The sequence below is a fragment of the Gavia stellata genome, chromosome 18 (genome assembly GCF_030936135.1).
Source record: "Gavia stellata isolate bGavSte3 chromosome 18, bGavSte3.hap2, whole genome shotgun sequence".
In the NCBI taxonomy this organism is placed as follows: Eukaryota; Metazoa; Chordata; class Aves; order Gaviiformes; family Gaviidae; genus Gavia; species Gavia stellata.
The window spans coordinates 13,888,898-13,906,904 of NC_082611.1; the positions used below are offsets into that span (position 1 = coordinate 13,888,898).

The 18,007-nt window shown below is 36.8% G+C and overlaps 1 protein-coding gene across 2 annotated transcripts in view; it reads left to right on the forward strand.

Annotated features, from left to right (window-relative positions):
• The window catches only part of USP7 (ubiquitin specific peptidase 7), a 73,856-nt gene that overhangs the window by 35,436 nt on the left and 20,413 nt on the right, over positions 1 to 18,007 (forward strand). For both annotated transcript variants that reach the window (XM_059826175.1, XM_009807400.2), the window contains exons 3-12: positions 1,853 to 2,051; positions 3,471 to 3,609; positions 4,326 to 4,414; positions 5,145 to 5,253; positions 11,384 to 11,514; positions 14,350 to 14,404; positions 14,942 to 15,022; positions 15,109 to 15,199; positions 16,029 to 16,111; positions 17,105 to 17,214. In XM_059826175.1, the coding sequence (XP_059682158.1) occupies positions 1,853 to 2,051; positions 3,471 to 3,609; positions 4,326 to 4,414; positions 5,145 to 5,253; positions 11,384 to 11,514; positions 14,350 to 14,404; positions 14,942 to 15,022; positions 15,109 to 15,199; positions 16,029 to 16,111; positions 17,105 to 17,214 (1,087 nt within the window). The remainder of the gene's footprint in view (positions 1 to 1,852; positions 2,052 to 3,470; positions 3,610 to 4,325; positions 4,415 to 5,144; positions 5,254 to 11,383; positions 11,515 to 14,349; positions 14,405 to 14,941; positions 15,023 to 15,108; positions 15,200 to 16,028; positions 16,112 to 17,104; positions 17,215 to 18,007) is intronic.

Below are 18,007 nucleotides of genomic sequence, written 5' to 3' on the forward strand. Positions count from 1 at the left end.
TTTGAGAGAATACAGCTTCTTTGTCTGCAGCCTGCCTGGCTCTTGGTCGTAGAAGACCAGATTTCTACTCTGTCAATAGGCAGTGAGTAGGTAAAATGGGTAGGGAGCAGTTTTTAAGTAGGTGGTAGACTACTAGTTAGCTACACTTACGTGTCGGGGGAAAAAGAGAAGAAAACAATCCTTTGAACTCTTCTGTTACGGAGGAACCTAACAGCACAGGTTAATGTGAAGGTCATTGCAGGTGTGGAGGAGAGAGGAAGCTGGTTTCTGCTGTAGTACTATTACTTTCAAGAGATAATTGGGAATGCTTAGGGCTGTCAGGCCATACACAAATAAGATCAACTGTGTTGCCAAGATCAAGATCAGAATTAGGACAACTGCTTGAAAAAAACATTTTGCAAGGGAAGAAGAATGAAATCTGTCAAAGCTCCCTGGCAGTTGTGGACAAAACTTGTTAATTTTCTATATTGAAGTGTATAATCTTTACGCTGTTGCATGTTGTAATCAGGAGAGTTCCATTTTTTAAGTAAGGTTGCAACCAGGGCTCACCTGTTTTTAAAAAAGTCATTCAACACTGTCTCTGGTGCCATGCAAAGCTTTCTGAGTGAATGACTGCTTTCCATGTACAGAAATAATACATCTGTTTTATACTTTGCGCCTTGTCACATAATTTCATGATCCCATTTCTGGCTTGGTGTTGTACCTCAGTGCTTTTGGTTTTGGGCATCACTGCACGTGTGACATATCTGCTTCACTTCTGCATCACCAATGGGTGGTGTGAGATGAGCAGTCTGACTATGGGTGCTGTCTGCCGCCTTGTACGCTGCTGGAACCTCCTTACGCCCAGTAGCAAATCTTTCCATGTTACACAGGTATTACCACAGAAAAGGAGGGGAGTGTCTTGTGCATACTCTGTACTTCATCCCTGCCCTGTAAAATTGTTGGGCTAAGTTGTGGGTTTTTCCTCCCTGTACGCAGTATGAGGCACGTCACAATGAAGAGAACCCAGTCTTGTGCCTTCCTGAAGCTGTCGCAGTCTCCAGCACCCTGTTATAGCTGTGTACAACAGAAGCAGAACAGATTGTGGTATATGAAGAACTGGGGATGTGGGAAGAAAGCAAAATTAGTTTTAATTGTGCGTGTCAAAATAAGCTATTAAAAAAAAAAAAAAAAACACCCTCAAACCAAAACAGTGTCTCATTTAACTTGTTTCAGACCACTAAAAAGCTCTAAAATTTTCACACATACCACAAAGAATACAGGACCCTACTCTTCAGCTATTCTTCAGCAAACTGGTACGAGATTTTAAAAACCCCACCAACCAGTCATGGGGTTCATCTGTTTTGAAAAGATACTGTTGCAAGCAGAGAGCAACTAAATGGTGATTTGGTATCAATAGGGCAGTTGAGCAGATTGTGAAAATCCTTTGCACATCTTGCTTCATACAAGCAGCTAACTTAAACTGGGCTGTGAAGATACTACACAACATAGAAGAGTTAGAGTGGACCGTGATTTATTTTGCAAAGCATTTGATGTCTCTGTCTTGTTGTACCCACTGCTTTAGAAGAAACTTAAGTGGTAGCAAATTCTAGTGCTAAATAATTATTTAAGAAAACAGTGTACAAAAGGAATGTGTCTTTCAGTGCTCAGTTTTCCAGAATGGTGTTGCGGTGTTTTTCAAAATGAACAAATTGAAACTTGAGTTGTTAAGGAGTTCAGTGCCTCTCAGGGTTTGGGGTATTTTTGGTTGCTTCCACTACATAAAACACGCTCACATTGCATGATTTTTGAAAATGACGTTTTGGAGTGAAAAACATCAGGTTTTTCAAATAATTTTGTGTGTGTGTTACAGATACAAGTTGGCGATCAGAAGCAACATTTCAGTTTACAGTGGAACGCTTCAACAGATTGAGCGAGTCAGTTCTCAGTCCTCCCTGCTTTGTACGGAATTTGCCATGGAAGATCATGGTTATGCCACGACTCTACCCAGACAGACCACACCAAAAAAGCGTAGGATTCTTCCTTCAATGCAATGCTGAATCTGATTCCACGTAAGACTCTTTTAATTATTGTACAAGTCCTCATTTGATACTAGTTAATCTGTATTGGAGGAAATACAAACATCTAAAAAATATTTTACCTAGCTTTCTGCAAGAGGAAAGAATTCTTGCAAGGGTTTGAGTCCTCTTTTCCCCCCACCTTTTAAAATCCCAAAGCATAAGAGGAATCCTCTTTTTAGGAGGAGCTAGAAGTATGTAGCTACAAGTTTGTAGTAAAATTTAGATATACTTCTGTTTGATTGCCGGGGAGAAGTCTTTGACTAACAGTTTTCTTGTCGTAGGAAAAGTTTTGGGTTTATTTCAAATAAAAGTGTTACTGGAGCTTCTCTAACCCTGCTGAGCTATAAATCCTGCCCTGTACAGTGTGTGAGCAGGTAACTGCTAGCAACGGAGGCAGAGCAGTATATTAAGGTAGTCATCTCCTTTAATGGCGTTCAGCGCTCATCAAGCGAGATAGGAGCATGTACGTGTTCTTGGATTAAATTGGTTGTCTTTGACCACATTTGTAATAATAGGGAAATTTAAATACAAATGTCTAGGTCATTACTGCAGTTTATCCAGGTAGAGTGCAGACCCCTCATAGGTATCCTTCCCATAGAGTAGCTCCATTCTTGCCCAAATCTCACACAGCTTACCGTTCACTCTGAATAGTAAGTTGCTCTTTTCCATCATTTTTGTAATCTAAAAGGTGAGTGCTCAGTGCAGAAGGTAAAGAAAGTTGTAAGTTTATTAAGTAGTCACAGGAGAAGTGGTTCACACACAAGTAGTCACAGAAAAAAGATAATGTAGTTTTCAAAAGTATCAGCCAAGGTGCAGCTGGTGGAGCTAAGCAAGCAGTAATGCCACGGCGTGAAAGAGTGACAAGACCTTGTCTGAACTGTTATTCAGCCTGATCGTCTTGCACAAGTGGGATGAATTTGAACAGGAATGGTCATAAAGCAGTGCTGCTGAGAAAACAAGAGCATTGGGGAGTTTATTTGGTGGGTGGGAGAGTAGAACTGTCTCCTCCTTTCCTTAGCCAAAGGCTGAGTTATCATGCTCTGGAGAGACCAAGACTGCTTTGAGTTGGCCTACCCATCTGCACTGAAGTAGCTTAAAAATAGCTCACTTTAGAGAGCAGTTAGCTTCTTAAACCACTGTTACCTGTGATTGCCTCACGGTATTTTCTTAACAACACTGTTGCCCTTAGAAAATCTCCATTCCAGCTTCACATTCATAATGTGGCTTCAGAAAGCCCCAGGGATCCATGCCCTCAATAACAATTAACCAAATCTTAACATCTAATAAGAAAAAATAATAATTCCTGTATGTGAAAGTAATGTACCAAAAATCCCCAACAAAAAAGTTATTTTAATTACTATAAAAAGCTTGGTTTTGAATGAGTTTCAAATGTTTATTCTGTATTTATAGGTCATGGTCTTGTCATGCACAAGCAGTTCTCAAGATAATAAACTACAAGGATGATGAAAAATCATTCAGTCGTCGTATTAGTCACTTGTTTTTTCATAAGGAAAATGACTGGGGCTTTTCCAACTTCATGGCCTGGAGTGTAAGTAATTGGACATGTACTAATCTGTTACTAGATAGAAACGGTTTTGAACTTGCACTCCTGAATACTGAGATACTGATGGAAAAGTTGTTGGTTTTTTTCCCAAGCTGTTGGGTTTTTTTTTCTGTCACTGCTGAAGATTCTTTTGCAGTTTCTTATAAATTTCTGTACTTAATTATTGTAGATTGCTTTTACTTCTATTGTGATTTAAATATCCCCTCATTATTTTCTGCATATCTGGATGCTTGTTTTTTGTTTTCATAGTCAATGCCATTCTGAAGCAACATAGTTTTTCTTGCATTTCCATGTGTTCTTTGTATATATGTACAAATATTTAATGCCCTAATAATACTACTGAGGCTTATCTTGAACTGAGATAGCTTTCTAAGCATTTTCAAAGGTTGGGCCCTTAATTTTTCATCTGGTTGGAGTGTTGTCCAGAAGAAGCAGAGCCTTTGATTACTGATTCTTATTATCCACAGAAAATTTAAATACTGCAAAATCTGAAAAGCCAGGAACAAGTTTCCTGTACTGAGACATTAAAAAAGAGTTCAAGTGCATTAAGCTGAAAAACAGCTTTCCTGGTGTCCTTCAATTTTTCTTCTTCAGTTTATTAATTTCCAAGCCTAAGCTATCAGTAATAAATGACATCTAACTGGATACAGTCATGTTACAAGATCCAGTTTTCATGTTCGTGTGTCATTCCTGTTTTACAGGAAGTTACTGATCCTGAAAAAGGCTTTATAGAAGAGGACAAAGTTACTTTTGAAGTCTATGTTCAAGCAGATGCTCCACATGGAGTGGCGTAAGTATCTTTGTTTAAAAAATATTAGAATTAAGAATTTTATTTTATGTTGCTCGAGATGTGTTCAAGTATTTTGTGCTATTAATATGTGTAGCTCTCGTTAGACATTCTCGCTTTGTCACCTTTAATTGATGAATTCTCACATGGCAGTATTTTTCATTAGTCGCAGAGATTTTTGTATAGGTTAAATTTTCTTTTGCATTAGTCAGCATAATGTTGTGGAACCTTAACTTCTGTATGAATTGATTTGTGATTTAACACCTCTGCAAATCTAGCCTCAACATTTCTGATCTTACAGCTGATAAGGGTTCCAGACATAGTTAAGTGGCTCTGCTATCTAACTAGCCTTGGTTTACAGTTGTTTTAAAACTGCCTCATCTGAGTCGTTCTGCTTCCTGTCACTTTTAAACAAATTGGTTGTACTCAAATGCAGATTTGCCATTAAAAATACAATTCTGGGTTCCAGTACACTTTCATTGTAAATATTTTTTGTGCCATATAGAATATCTTTTTTTTTTAAGAAAAAAAAACCCAAAACCCTAACAAAATCACAGCGCATTTAATTGCAAAGACTGTTGTTACTGGCAGGCAGTAGTGAAGTTTAGCCTGTTGTATGAACCTTAATAATGAAGAGTAGCTGGTATCTACCAGCAATGCTACCTTAGAACAAGTACTCTTTATTACAGTTAATACAAAGCTATCTTGTTTTTAACTACTAACTATTTTCTAGGTGGGATTCAAAGAAGCACACAGGATATGTTGGCTTAAAGAACCAGGGAGCAACTTGTTACATGAACAGTTTGTTACAGACTTTATTTTTCACAAATCAACTACGAAAGGTAATTAGTATGTGAAAGAAAATGAGATTGCTAATTGAAATATCCAGTATGCTATATTTATAAATGCTTCAAAACAGAGCTGTCCGTTTCTTTTGCCTCCTTTGTCCTCTTAGAGAAGTTATGACTTGTATGGTGATGCACATCTTACTTGAGGCTGAGTGCAGGAAGCTTCCTTTTTATAGTTTGTTGAACATAGGCTCTTGGTTTTTGTGAAAGCACACCGAGTATCTGAGCTTAAGGGGTGTTTCTTAGACTGTCGTATGTGTTAGTGTTGCTATGAATTGTTGGAATTAAAAAAAAAAAAAAACAACAACCAAAAACAAACAAAAAACCCCCAACAAAACAAACAGATGACTACATCTTGCAGATGATAGACAGAAATAATTTTCCTTTCTTGAAATAGTTAAAATAGAGAAGTTAATTATGACTCCTGAGCCCATAAACAGTGTAAAAAGATAAACATGTATGACCTTTGTAGGTCATTTGTTTTGTCTTTTTAATTTGTATTATGCACTTGAATTTTCTGTTGTTAGGGTAAGCATCTTTGTAGTGATGGAAAGCGTTATCATTTCAGTAGTTCAAACAACTTAATTTTTTACTTGCTTCATTCTTTTTTTTTTTTTTTATTTAATGTAGATGTTATTTCTTTGCTGGAAGAAAGAACTGCTTTAAGTATCAACTTAATAAATACCTCATCCAAACCCAAGATGAAATATACTAGATAATGTATCATTTTAAAGTAGTGCAATAGCCTTAATGGGATGAAAACATAAATCCTGACTTGATATTGGAGGTGGCCATCTGGAAGAGGGGATATACTTGGGGAAAAAAGTACCTTGGCACCATTTAGTTTATTGGAGTGTCCTATTGATCCTAATTCATCCTTCTGCACATTCCTGTGCTTATTGTATATCTCTTAGTGAAAATGAACTGTTCTGACTTCTGCCTTCTCTTGTGTATGCTAGTTGTTACATTTCCATTAAGCTTTCTTTTCTGCAAAATTTCCGTTCTTAATGTACCTACTTTTCACTGTCTTGGATGTTCTGCCATCTTATCATTTATATCACTGTGGCCTGTAAGTGTCCCAGTTGGGATTTCTTTTTTCTCTTTTGCGATGTGCTACTTACTCTGAAGCGTTGCAAAAAATAGCACATCGAACTCCTGTAGACTGTAACTGAGATCTTACCAATGCCATATACAAGAAATAAATACTTGATTTGTTTTACGTGATGCACCTGTTTCTTTTTTGCAAGAGGTATAATTTACTCATTCAGTTTGTCATTCATTACAATGCCTGTTCTTTTTGCTCAGCATTCACAGTGTTTGTGTGTTTTATTTTTTTGGACAACTTCACATCGCTCTTGAAAGAAAAATGTGTTTTTATAATAGCTACATCTAATCCAATTGAGTAGTTCCTTTCAGGACTGTCTTGTAGTCAGTAAATCAATACGTACCATGAAGTAATCTTGTTCTGTGAAGAAGAAATTCTTTTGGTGTTACAAATTTGTTTCAACTGAACTAATCTTTTCAGGCATTCCCCTGCACTTCTCCCCCAGCCCCCAAATAAGTATCAGCTTCTAGGCAGTGTTAATATCTGGATAGTGACCATATGAGAAAGCTTGATTTACTAGCTGATAACTACAGCTTCCTTTATGAAAATGTTACTGGACATGAGCTGAAATGCCCAATTCCCTGCTCATTCTTCAGGTTTTCAGAGCCCCTATAAACAGGGCAGACTACAGCGGTAGTTTTAGACAGTTTTAATACTCACTTGCCATTATTACAGATAAGGAAGAATCAGTAGTTGTCTTGTCTGGAAAAAATTAATTTCTACAACATATTTTTTGTTTTCACTTTGAGCAAACTTGTTCCTCTTGAAACCGAGTAAAATAAAATGTCTAATATCCTCAGTTTGCTTAACGCCAATTCCATTATTTCTGTTAATCCTCCTTACTTAGAAGAAATAATTAATTCTATTGCTGTTATTTAGAGCTTTGTTAACAGAGAAGTTGCTGTCAAGAGTAGAGCTGGGAAAGCAATGAACAATAGTAAAGGCAAGCGCGTACCTATGGAAAGTCAGACTCTCTTGAAGCGTGGGTGAGGATTGATGGAGAGATCCTTTCTTCTTTGCTCTGTTTCCAGACAACAGATGGAAGGTTCTTGGGTATTTGAAATGAGACCTCCTTTTATTAGCAACCAGGTGGCTTCAGTGGTAGGGAATAAAGCAAAGGAACTTTCTCTTCAGAGTGTTATCTTCTTTGTCTGTTTGTGATAAATGCATGCTTAAATAGTCTACCCAGGCAAGGGATGGTGGTAACTTCCCAAATAGGTCCAGGTTTGATCTTGGACCACATCACGTCAGTCTTCCTGTGTCTGTCATCAGTGCCTCCAGCCAGTCAGTACTTGCAGCTGCATCCAGTCCATCTTAAAATTCTTTGCCACTTCCCTTGAAAAATTCCCTACAATTCATGAGAACACTGCAGAATGTTTATATAACTATGCTAAAATAATAAATACTGGTCCAGTACATTTCTCCCTGACCTGGGTCTCCTCGATTTATTTCATATATTTTACCTTACTTTGGAATTTTGTGCACAGTATTTTCTTCCTTTCTTCAAGTAATTGTCTTGACTTTAAGCAGTGTGTTCAAGCTTATCTGTAGCATTCTTTTACCATGTAAATATCTAAAATTTTTCTCATATCTCTTGTGTCTGTTGCTTATATCCGTTGCCTATACATGTCCCTGTCATTCTTTTGTGTTCATTTCCTGAGGGAACTTCTCAGGTGTTAAATTAGAGATTCTGCTTTTTTCAAATGGATCAAAATGCCTCACTCCTTGATCTTGAGGTCAAGCTTTCAGAGTTTGGGAGGGTAAGGCATAAAAATAAAGCTTTGTAGAGGATCGTATTTGAAAAGTGCTTTGTTTTAGCTTGGAGAAACACTTAAGCTTTGAGAAATGGGCTTCAATCATACTTATACACACAAACAGAAGGAGAAAGGCTATGTGTTAAATGTTTAGTTTGTAGTAACACATTCAGAATTTCAAAAGAAATAAAACTGGTGTGTTTATTGAATGGCAGCTGGAATGTAGTCATTATAAATACATGGTAAATTATTATTTTAATATTACTTGAGAGATACAGGAAAGGAATTAATTGTCCAGATGGTATATGATAAAACCAAATAGGAACTGAATGCAAAAGATCTGTTTTTGATTAATTCTGAAAGTATTCTGAACTCCCATTTATACCTTTTCAATGGAGGTAGCTTTAGCGAAAACCACTAGATGGACTTCTAGCCTGTTGTAGTATCATCTTGGTGCCTTATGAAGAACATTTAGCATTTGAAAATGTATTATTTATAAGTCTATAGAAAAATGTTCTATGAAAATGTGTCAGCACTGACTATATTTGTATTTTTTCATTACTTGATTTTTTCATATTTCATTTCTATTTCTGTAAACACAGCAAGTAACTTCCTATATTTTAATTCTTTAAAAAAAAAAAGTTACAAGATATTAAAAACAATGAATAGAGGCTGATTATAAAGATTTGAAAGACTTGAGACTTGGTCATTCAAATATTTCCTGTTTCGACCTTTAGCCAGTGAAGACCAGCTCATGAAAGGGTTCATAAACCAGGGGCAGGGGGAGGTTAAGCTGACTCTGCAAGATGCTGACTCATTTTGATGTTCATATTTTAAAGCAAAAAAACCCTTTTGCTTGTAAAATCAAAGGTATAATTTTAGCTATTCATATTTGAATTGGAGTTTTCCCAGATCAGCATGGTTAACTGTAATTCTGCATTTGGGTACTGAAAATAGAGAAGCAATTGAAAATAATTTTATTAGCCTATTGGAATTGTTTTGAAATTGTATGTTCTGATCTTAGGAAATAAATTTTCACAGTCAGAGTTGTCCAGCTTTACAATGGGATGTGTGGAAAGCTTGTGGGATCTCCATTCCTGGAGATGCTCAGAACTCAACTGGATATGACCCTGAGCAACTGGATCCAACTTTGAACTTGGTACCTCTATGAGCAGGACCAGAGTTCAAAACCTACAGAGTTCTTTTCCAGACTAAACCACTATAAGCTCTTAAAGTAGTGCATTAAAAAAGTTGCTGATGAAACTGCATGAGAAAATACTACTTTTTGTTCTCTTAATTTTTCCAGGTTAGCCAGGTAGTTAGCCTAATGGATTGGCAAAAATAATGGCATGATGGATTATTGAGTTTCAACAGTTAAAACTTCTTGCTGATGATAAAACTGAAGATGCTGTTTTCTTTAATTTATGAAATTTGAAAAAGCAGTTTAAGCAAACTTTGAAAATAAAGCAGAGCAAAGGAAGAATTCTTTGTTGCCATTAGGGTGGGGCTGGGCTGTTGTTCTTAAAATTATGCTAACATAGGAAGGGCTGTCCTTCAACAAAAATTTGATGATAAATTTCAGCTAATTTACGTTCACGTTTTCCCTTTTAGGTGCATAAATGCCACTGTTAATGATGTAGCTCACAACTAAGTAGAAACATAAAATTTGGAGGCTGCTAGTGTTCAGTCGTGATTCTGCTTTATATCGTCTCTGTTTACTGTTAAATTTTGAAAGTTAAAGATACTTATGTGAACTATCATACTGCTTTACAGTTGCATCATTAACCAGTGTTTTTCTGTCTGAATATAAGGGATTTGCTTTCTTTATGAAACTGTTCAATATTTCAGTAAAACAGCTTCTTTTATTTCATCTTACTACTGTAGCTATTCTGCTGATGGTTTCTTACTATATTATTCTTCTAAGTGTTTATGTTTCTGAACTTCTGAAAAATCATTTTGTGGATATTAAAAATTGGAATAGGAAACTGGCCTGCCAATTTCTTCAGAACTTATTTTGCCTTTTTTCTTTTTTCCTTTCTTTTTTTGACATTCCCTTCTGTTCTTCTTGCATCAGCCTTGTCTGTATCTAATGTCCATCTCATCTGGTTCCCATCACCCCTGTATTGACCATTCATATAACGATGAATGTGTTCCCCCAACAATTCACCTTCGTAGTAAAAGTACTAACCTTGCTCTGTATATAGGGAACTGAAGTACATGGTAAGTTAGAGGTGCTGGACACCTCTGAAATCTAGGCTGATGCAGAAACCGAGTGAGGACTACTGAGGTCCAGTTCAGTGCTTTGCTCGCAGAAATGTATATCACTCGCTGTTTTATCACAGGCAAAAATTCAGCAGGCAATTTTTCTGTTTCTTAACAGGTTATTTTCTCATATACTACTTAGTATTGGAGTCTTTATTTTTTCATGTGTTATTACCTAATCTCCTTCCAGATTTGTCTGTTTTCTTTTTCTTCTCATGCTTTCTAAATGAGCATCTCCCTGTAAATACCTTTTCGTTGCTGTTACTTTTCCCTAGGTATATTGGTGCACACTTTTCAAAAAGTAGATCTCATTTCAGTGCCTATTGAACTCTCCTAATCCCTGTTTGGTCTATTTGTGTAATTTATTTGTTCTCAGTCCTTCCCAGATCAGTATAATCAGTGAATTGAATTGTTAAGCTGTTTATTTGCTGGACAGCAATGGTGTTAAGTAGGAATGAATGTATCCGGGGAATCTCAAAGCTTCCTTTGACATCCTTCTCCATGTGGACCATTTCTGGTTTTGTTCACCTTTATGGTTTCATGTGATTGTTTTTGTTGTTCCCTGTCCCCCTCTACCCCCCACCCCATAGGTGACGATATTCACACATAGCCAAGCTACAGCACAAAACTTGAAGTTATTTTCAAAAGCCTATAGTATTGATCGGTATACCTGGTCCTACTGTGATGATTGCGTAGACATACCAGGCATGATAAGTTGTTTGAAAGTGTTGAATGCTTTAGTACATTTACTTTTCTAGGGTGGAATAAGGGAACTATTTGGAGAAAATAACTGAATGGAGTCTGTTGTTCACATCTTTCCTAACCACTGTGCTTCAAGAGGAGCGATTCCAGACACTACAGTACAAGATTTTTTTTCAGACTCTTTTGGAGTGATGATTAAATGGAGTTATATGAAGGAAGTCAGTGAAGAGGAAAGAATGCATTAAACAATATGAGCAATAAACTTTTCCTTAGATACTAATTGAACTAAATGCTTTTTCAGGCTGTGTACATGATGCCCACAGAAGGAGATGATTCATCCAAAAGTGTTCCTTTAGCATTGCAAAGAGTGTTTTATGAGCTGCAACATAGTGACAAACCAGTTGGAACTAAAAAGTTAACAAAATCTTTTGGGTAAGTTTCAGAAATTTGGGCTATTTATTGGGCTATTACAGGCTTTGTAAAGCTTTTCTTTAAAAAGGTTTTATTTAAATCAGGTTACTTTTAGAGAGGTGCAGAGAGGTGTTAATACAGCATTATGTTATTTGCTAACTTTTCTTAGTTTACTTGGATAGGTTTTTATTTATAGTCAGTACTAAAGGCAGCTGATCCAAAAGTCAGAATTTTTGGGGAGGGGAGCAGTGCACAGTCAAACACAACTGTTAGTAGTAGGTTTATAATTTACCTGTTACCTAAAAATTGTGTGATGTTACTTAGTAAAATTCAGAACAAAGTATGATGTTGAAACATTGCAGTTCATGTATTGTTAATGTCTTTTTTAAAATATGTTTTAAATTTAGAGAAATAGTAATTTGCATTTCCTATTGTTAGTTCTGCATTGATGACTGTTGTAACATTTTCTTATGACATATCAAAGATGCACATGTTTTTGCCTGTGCACAATTTAGAAGTATTTAATGCTGTGTTCTGTTCTCGTGATTTAAAGCTTAAGAGGAGTATCTGTTGCATGAAGTAAAGGTGTCAGCACATACACAAAGTAATTCTTTGCATCTTCCTCATTCTAGCACCCTCTTCTTCTCCATAAAACATCTACAAAAAGGCTTGCTTTTTATTTATTTTAGTTTTTGCCCAGTATCCAGTTTGCTGCCTGGTATTTTTTCCAGTCTGGTGGTACTTCTTGTGGATGGTGTTAGGGTGCAATTTTAAATCTGGAGTATCTAGACATAGAATTATACGATATAGCTGCATTGAGGTTGTTGATATTTATTTTTTTTTTTTACTAGCTTGATGTTTCAGTTGAGCACAAGTTTTAGGGCAGAAGATTAAGATTAGCATAACCTTTACAAGCCTTTTTGTGTGTCATGTAAGCATGGAGTAGGTTTTTATCAAAAATTGTTCTAAATGATTGTATTTCACATTACTTGGTTGCACTGTATTTGTAGACTAGTCTTCTGTAGTAATATTGACAAGCATTTTAAATTTAAAAACAGATTAGGAAGTTTTTATCACCTTTTTCACATAGCTGTCCTAGTGCTCATCACATTTGTGAGGTCTCTGATCCCACATCTTCTGCTAAAGCTTGTAGTAGTGCTCAGTCCTTATAAGACTCTTTGTAACCTTGCATCTTTGTAACCTTTCCTTTTCACCTTTTGGGGGAATTTTAAAATGAGATCAATAGCCTCAGTGTTGTATGTTTATCTGGTTGTATCCTCTTCCGACTAGCACACTGTATATTTAGTTTATCAGCACTGCTGCTGTCCTGTTACACTGGAAGGACTTGCTGAGATCGTAAATATTTCATCTTGAGTTAAGAGCCCAACTGTGTCATCGTTAGTAGCATGAAGAGATCTTTCCCGAGGGTGTTGCAGATGCTTAACTTTTGTATCTGAGAGCAAGGTTTTAAAAATGTGTTCATGCCTGCCTTCATTCTTGGGAAGGAATTTTTGAATACGTTTGAAGATTTGGTCTTTTCCCCCAATTGAATCGGAGAGGGATTTCTGACCTTGTGAAACCTACCTATATGGTGTGTAGAGTGTAACTTTTTACTGGGTATTGTGAGTTTCTAAGTTTGGCTTCTTTCAGTAGAAAGTGATGCCATTGTCTGAAGGAGCCCTAATATTAGCATGTAACCTTCTTTGATTTTGTCCTTTAAGCTGGCTGGTGTTTAAAGCCTAGGGAGTCAGGAGGTTATTTCCCATTCTTAATTACCCAACAGGTCACTTAATTCAGCTTGTTTAAGTGTGGACCCCCGCACAGTTGTTTTGGCACACTTTTGGGAGTAGCCTGCTGCCGTGTGACAGTGGTGGTGAGTCACGGAGAAGAGAGTGGGAGGGGAAGATAAAGTTAGTATTGCTCCTGATCACCCCAGTGCTTGTGGCTTTAAGGGCCGGGGTTGAACCTCATGCTGAGGCTAAAGCCTACAGTAAATATAGCTTATTTCATGTGGTTGGGAGTGATGACTGTTGTAAAAAGAGTTGTCAGAGATGTAGAATTTAAAAAGCATTATTGAGTTTAAGTTAAAGAGTTCATAGGAGAAAGTATTTCATGCTGAAACTAAAACGGCTTTATGCTGCTTTTTTATTTGAGGCAGTAGTGCTGAATACCCTTGTTGCAGTGTGCCACCTTGGCTGTGAGGCGTTTAGAGGCTGTTGCTCTCCCCCCTCCTTTCACATGAGTGTGTTTGCACATGGACAGTTCAGGAAGCTGGATGCCTCCTTGCATCCTTGGAGTTACCGTGTGTCCAGGATTAACTGTTTAGATGAGCACAAAGGAGCTAACATTTCCTATAAATCCATTTACTTCCTTTCATGTGCCAACATAATCCCTGAACGCTACTTGACTGCACCTGAAGGGCCCTCAGAAGAGAGGCAGCTAGAAGCATGCTGCGGAAACTATTCTGACATATTGAATTGCTCCTAGGCCTTTTCTTAAGAGTTTTTTTTGATGTGAACTGAGACTAGGTTGTAGACTGGAAGAATTTTTCTACTAACAGCCGCCTGGTCCAGGCCTCTTCGGCTGGCTCCGGCTGCCTTCCCATTCCTTGTCCCCGGATCCACAGAGAGAGAAGGCAGGTGGGCGCAGAATGGCTGCCAAAATGTCCCACAAGTTCACTGCCCATTCTTATTGCCAAGTAAATGCTACAGAGCTAAAGAGACCTGTGTATCAACCAGTACTAAATCTCGGAGTCTTTATATCTTGTTTTGTGATTTCTTTGCAGTTCAAGAATGTCTTTTGAGCTGTAAGTTTTCTTCATAATGTAGTAATTTTATATTAATTTGTCTTATAAAGGTGGGAAACTTTAGACAGCTTCATGCAACACGATGTCCAGGAATTATGTCGAGTGGTATGTTTTTACTACTACTTACTGATCTGTGATGTATAATGTTGTCTCTTGATATTGTGTATATGTAGTACAATTTAGTAACACTCCTAGAAATGGCGGCACTGATTAATTTAAGTTAGCTCTGTAAGACGTTGAGTTTTTGCCTTGTTTTATTTCTCTTTATTAAGAATGGGATTGATTGTGGCCTTTTGTGGGTGAGGAATTAGTAAAGGATAGGGAAGGCTGAAAGTAAATGGAACGTATGCTAGTGGTCCTTGAATAGCCATGGAGAGAAAAGCAGTTTTGAAGATGCAAATGCATAGTTATATTCGTGAGGTTTTCAAGACTCAAGGGAATGTAGCTGGGGTAGTCCTTAGTGCAGTTTTTAGGGGGAAGAGGAGGATTTAAAGGACTAGAAAGGAGATGCCAGTACAAATAGACTAACAGTTCATTTTTATGCAAGTGACTTAGAGTTTAATCAATGAAGTAGTCATCTGTGTGATGAATAAATTCAAAACCTATAAGTTTCTCCTATGTAAAAACTAATTTTTCTTTCAGCTCCTTGATAATGTGGAAAATAAAATGAAAGGCACGTGTGTAGAAGGCACTATTCCTAAATTGTTCAGAGGAAAGATGGTGGTATGTATTAAATTTTTTTTTTTTAAATTTAAGTTAACTGCTGCTTGTATACATTGAAATTCTGTGTCTTTTGGTTTTGTTTACAGTCTTATATCCAATGCAAACATGTAGACTATCGATCTGAACGAATAGAAGATTATTATGACATCCAACTAAGTATAAAGGGAAAGAAAAATAGTAAGTGATACATTGTGGTATGCATCAATCAAATACTTCAACATGTTGGACATCTTTAGTGCCTGTTGTTTTCAAATGGGTTTGTTGGTGCTTAGCACTTTGAAATATCCTTGCTTTAATTTCAGAGGAAAGGGTCTTTTGACACCTCATTGAATACATTTTCTGCAGAAAATGTTTTTTTGCTTATGTTACTTTTTTCCCTTCTCCCATTTCTCTTCCCTGCTCTTTCCTCCCTAATTCTCTCACTGATTCCTTTTCATAAAACTCCTGTGAATTTTAGGAATTTTCCTGGTGTTGTAAAAGTGCGTACTGTGCCGTGGTGATAACAGTAGTGTTGTCACAGCAGGTTATAATTTATATATGAAGATGAACTTGGAGAAGATAAATTCTTATTTAGACTTGACCATAGTAATAAGCAAATACAAAGAATGAACTGATCGGAGCAGTGTAATGGTGGTCCCCTATAATTACTTTACCAAATACTTGGCCTACAAGACATGAAAAAGGACATGTAATAGTCCAGCAAACAGAATCATCTAGCTTGATACTTAACAGTTGCAAAGTGAGAATAGGAATTTGGCAGACAGTGTAATTATGTGATTTTTAAAATCTGTTGATACTCTTATGTATGCCCCTACAATTTTGTGCATTTCTTGACATTCTTAAGCAATATAAAACTTTTTTTTTAAATAAAGACAGAAATACTCAAACACAAGCTCTCATGTCTTAATATGTTATTTGATTAATACATTGTTAAGCCCCCAGGGTAGAGTAAACTTACAGTTTTCTTCCTCCTTCCCTGCAATTCCCCAATCTTTTTTTCATTTAGTTTTTGAGTCCTTCATTGACTATGTTGCAGTGGAACAGTTGGATGGTGATAATAAGTACGATGCAGGAGAACATGGCTTGCAGGTATTTTTTTTTAATTTGGTTTTAAATTTTATTTCTCTGTCCTTGATAAAATAACTTAACAAAGCTATGGTAGCCAGAAAAATGTTGCAAAACCCATTCTAGGCTGTATCAACTGATTTTGGTGATCTTTCTCCTCAGACAAGCTTTCACACAGGTCCTCTTAATTTCTGTTAGGCTTCTTAAATGGAGCTTGGATTTTAAACCAGTCTAATCAGCACTGAATTTTGCTTTTATACCTGTAAGTGTTTTAGTGACTAGAACGATTAACTTCTCTACTGATCTCAAGACTGAGAAGTTCTTCCTCTAAGAGTAGTCTGTTTTTATATGTGTCTAGTAAAAAAGTGGAATAGCTCTAAAAGTAACTTTAGAGAGGTCATTTTTGTATCGTCAACAAGAACTCTAAATGAACCCGTGGAATTTTAAACATTTATGTGTGTGCACATGTTTCTGAGCTTTGCAGCTGCACTTTGCTGCACCCGCTGTAGGAAGCTGAAGTTCTTTTTAAAAACCCTTGTTTTACTAAAGCTTAGTTTTGCAGCTTCCATATACCAGATTTTGTGAGTAATGTTCTATATATGCTTTAGCTTTTCTTAGGAAGGTACAGTGTGGTAGCCAAATATTTGTTGGCAGAATACAATGAGCATGAAATTATTAATTGATCACAAATGAGTTTTCTCCTCTGTATTCTCTTTTAATTTTGTTAATACAGGTAACTTGCTCTTAATGCAGTGAGATGTTCACATGTGCTTGTGTGAATGGCCTAAATTTAAATGAACTGAGTTCTTGTAAGTGTTGTTGGAGTAGCTCATGGGAAGGTTGATGCAGCATTAAGACAGTTAACTTCCACCCCAGTTCTGAACATTCTTTGGTGCACGTTGTGTGGTCAACCCTATAAAATAAAAAGTGTCTAGGAAGAGTGTCTGCCCCAAACAAGTGTTTTGAGTTGCTAAAAATCTTGCAATTTCAACCATCTATTTCCTTCAAAATGTCTAGGAGGCAGAAAAAGGTGTGAAGTTCCTAACATTACCACCAGTATTACACCTACAGCTCATGAGATTTATGTATGATCCTCAGACTGACCAAAACATCAAGATAAATGATAGGTAAGTTTTTCTCATTGTAGAATTTTGTCCTGTTAATGTATTTTATCAAAAATAATTTGCCAAAATCTTATTTTTGAATCAACTCCAAGAAGCAGGTGTGTGCACTGGTACATGTTAGAGGTCCCCAAAAGGTACACTGATTGAATGACAAATTGAATACTTAAATAGTCATTTGTAGCTGTTGTTTTGGATGTGAAACAAGTGAATGTATCTTAACTCTTTGTGGAACATTCTTTGTGCCATGTGTGGAAAGTTGGTACATTCCCATAGGCTGCCACAAGAGTGAGTAGGATGAATAAGTAGTCCTCTGCTTTCCCTCCATCTATTTCCATGCCCACTTTCTGTAAGTAGAGGCTGATAATTTCTCAAGGAGATACATTGTTGGTTGTAAAGTAAAATCTGTATTGCAGGGATTTTGGTCTCACCAAGAAGGTGGGACTGCAGCAGCTGAAAGACATTTCAAAATAACGTTCCAGTCCAGTGGTACCTGTGCTAGAAAAGCCGTATTTGTGTACTAGAAAATAACAGGTTTTGAGCTTTTCCCTTGACACAGTGAATCCAAAGCAGCACTATTTCAGTAAGGTGCGCTCTTACCCTTGTTACTGAGGGCATGTTTTTTTTCTCAGGTGCTTAGGAAGATTATTTTTATTCCACATTAAATCAGTACAAAATCTGCCACTGCATGCAATATATCCTGGCATTGTAACAATAACTTGTTCAGTTTTTGCAACTTGCTTTAGGAGTAAGTACTTGATGTCCTGCATAATGTCTGTCTTAACTACAATACAACTCT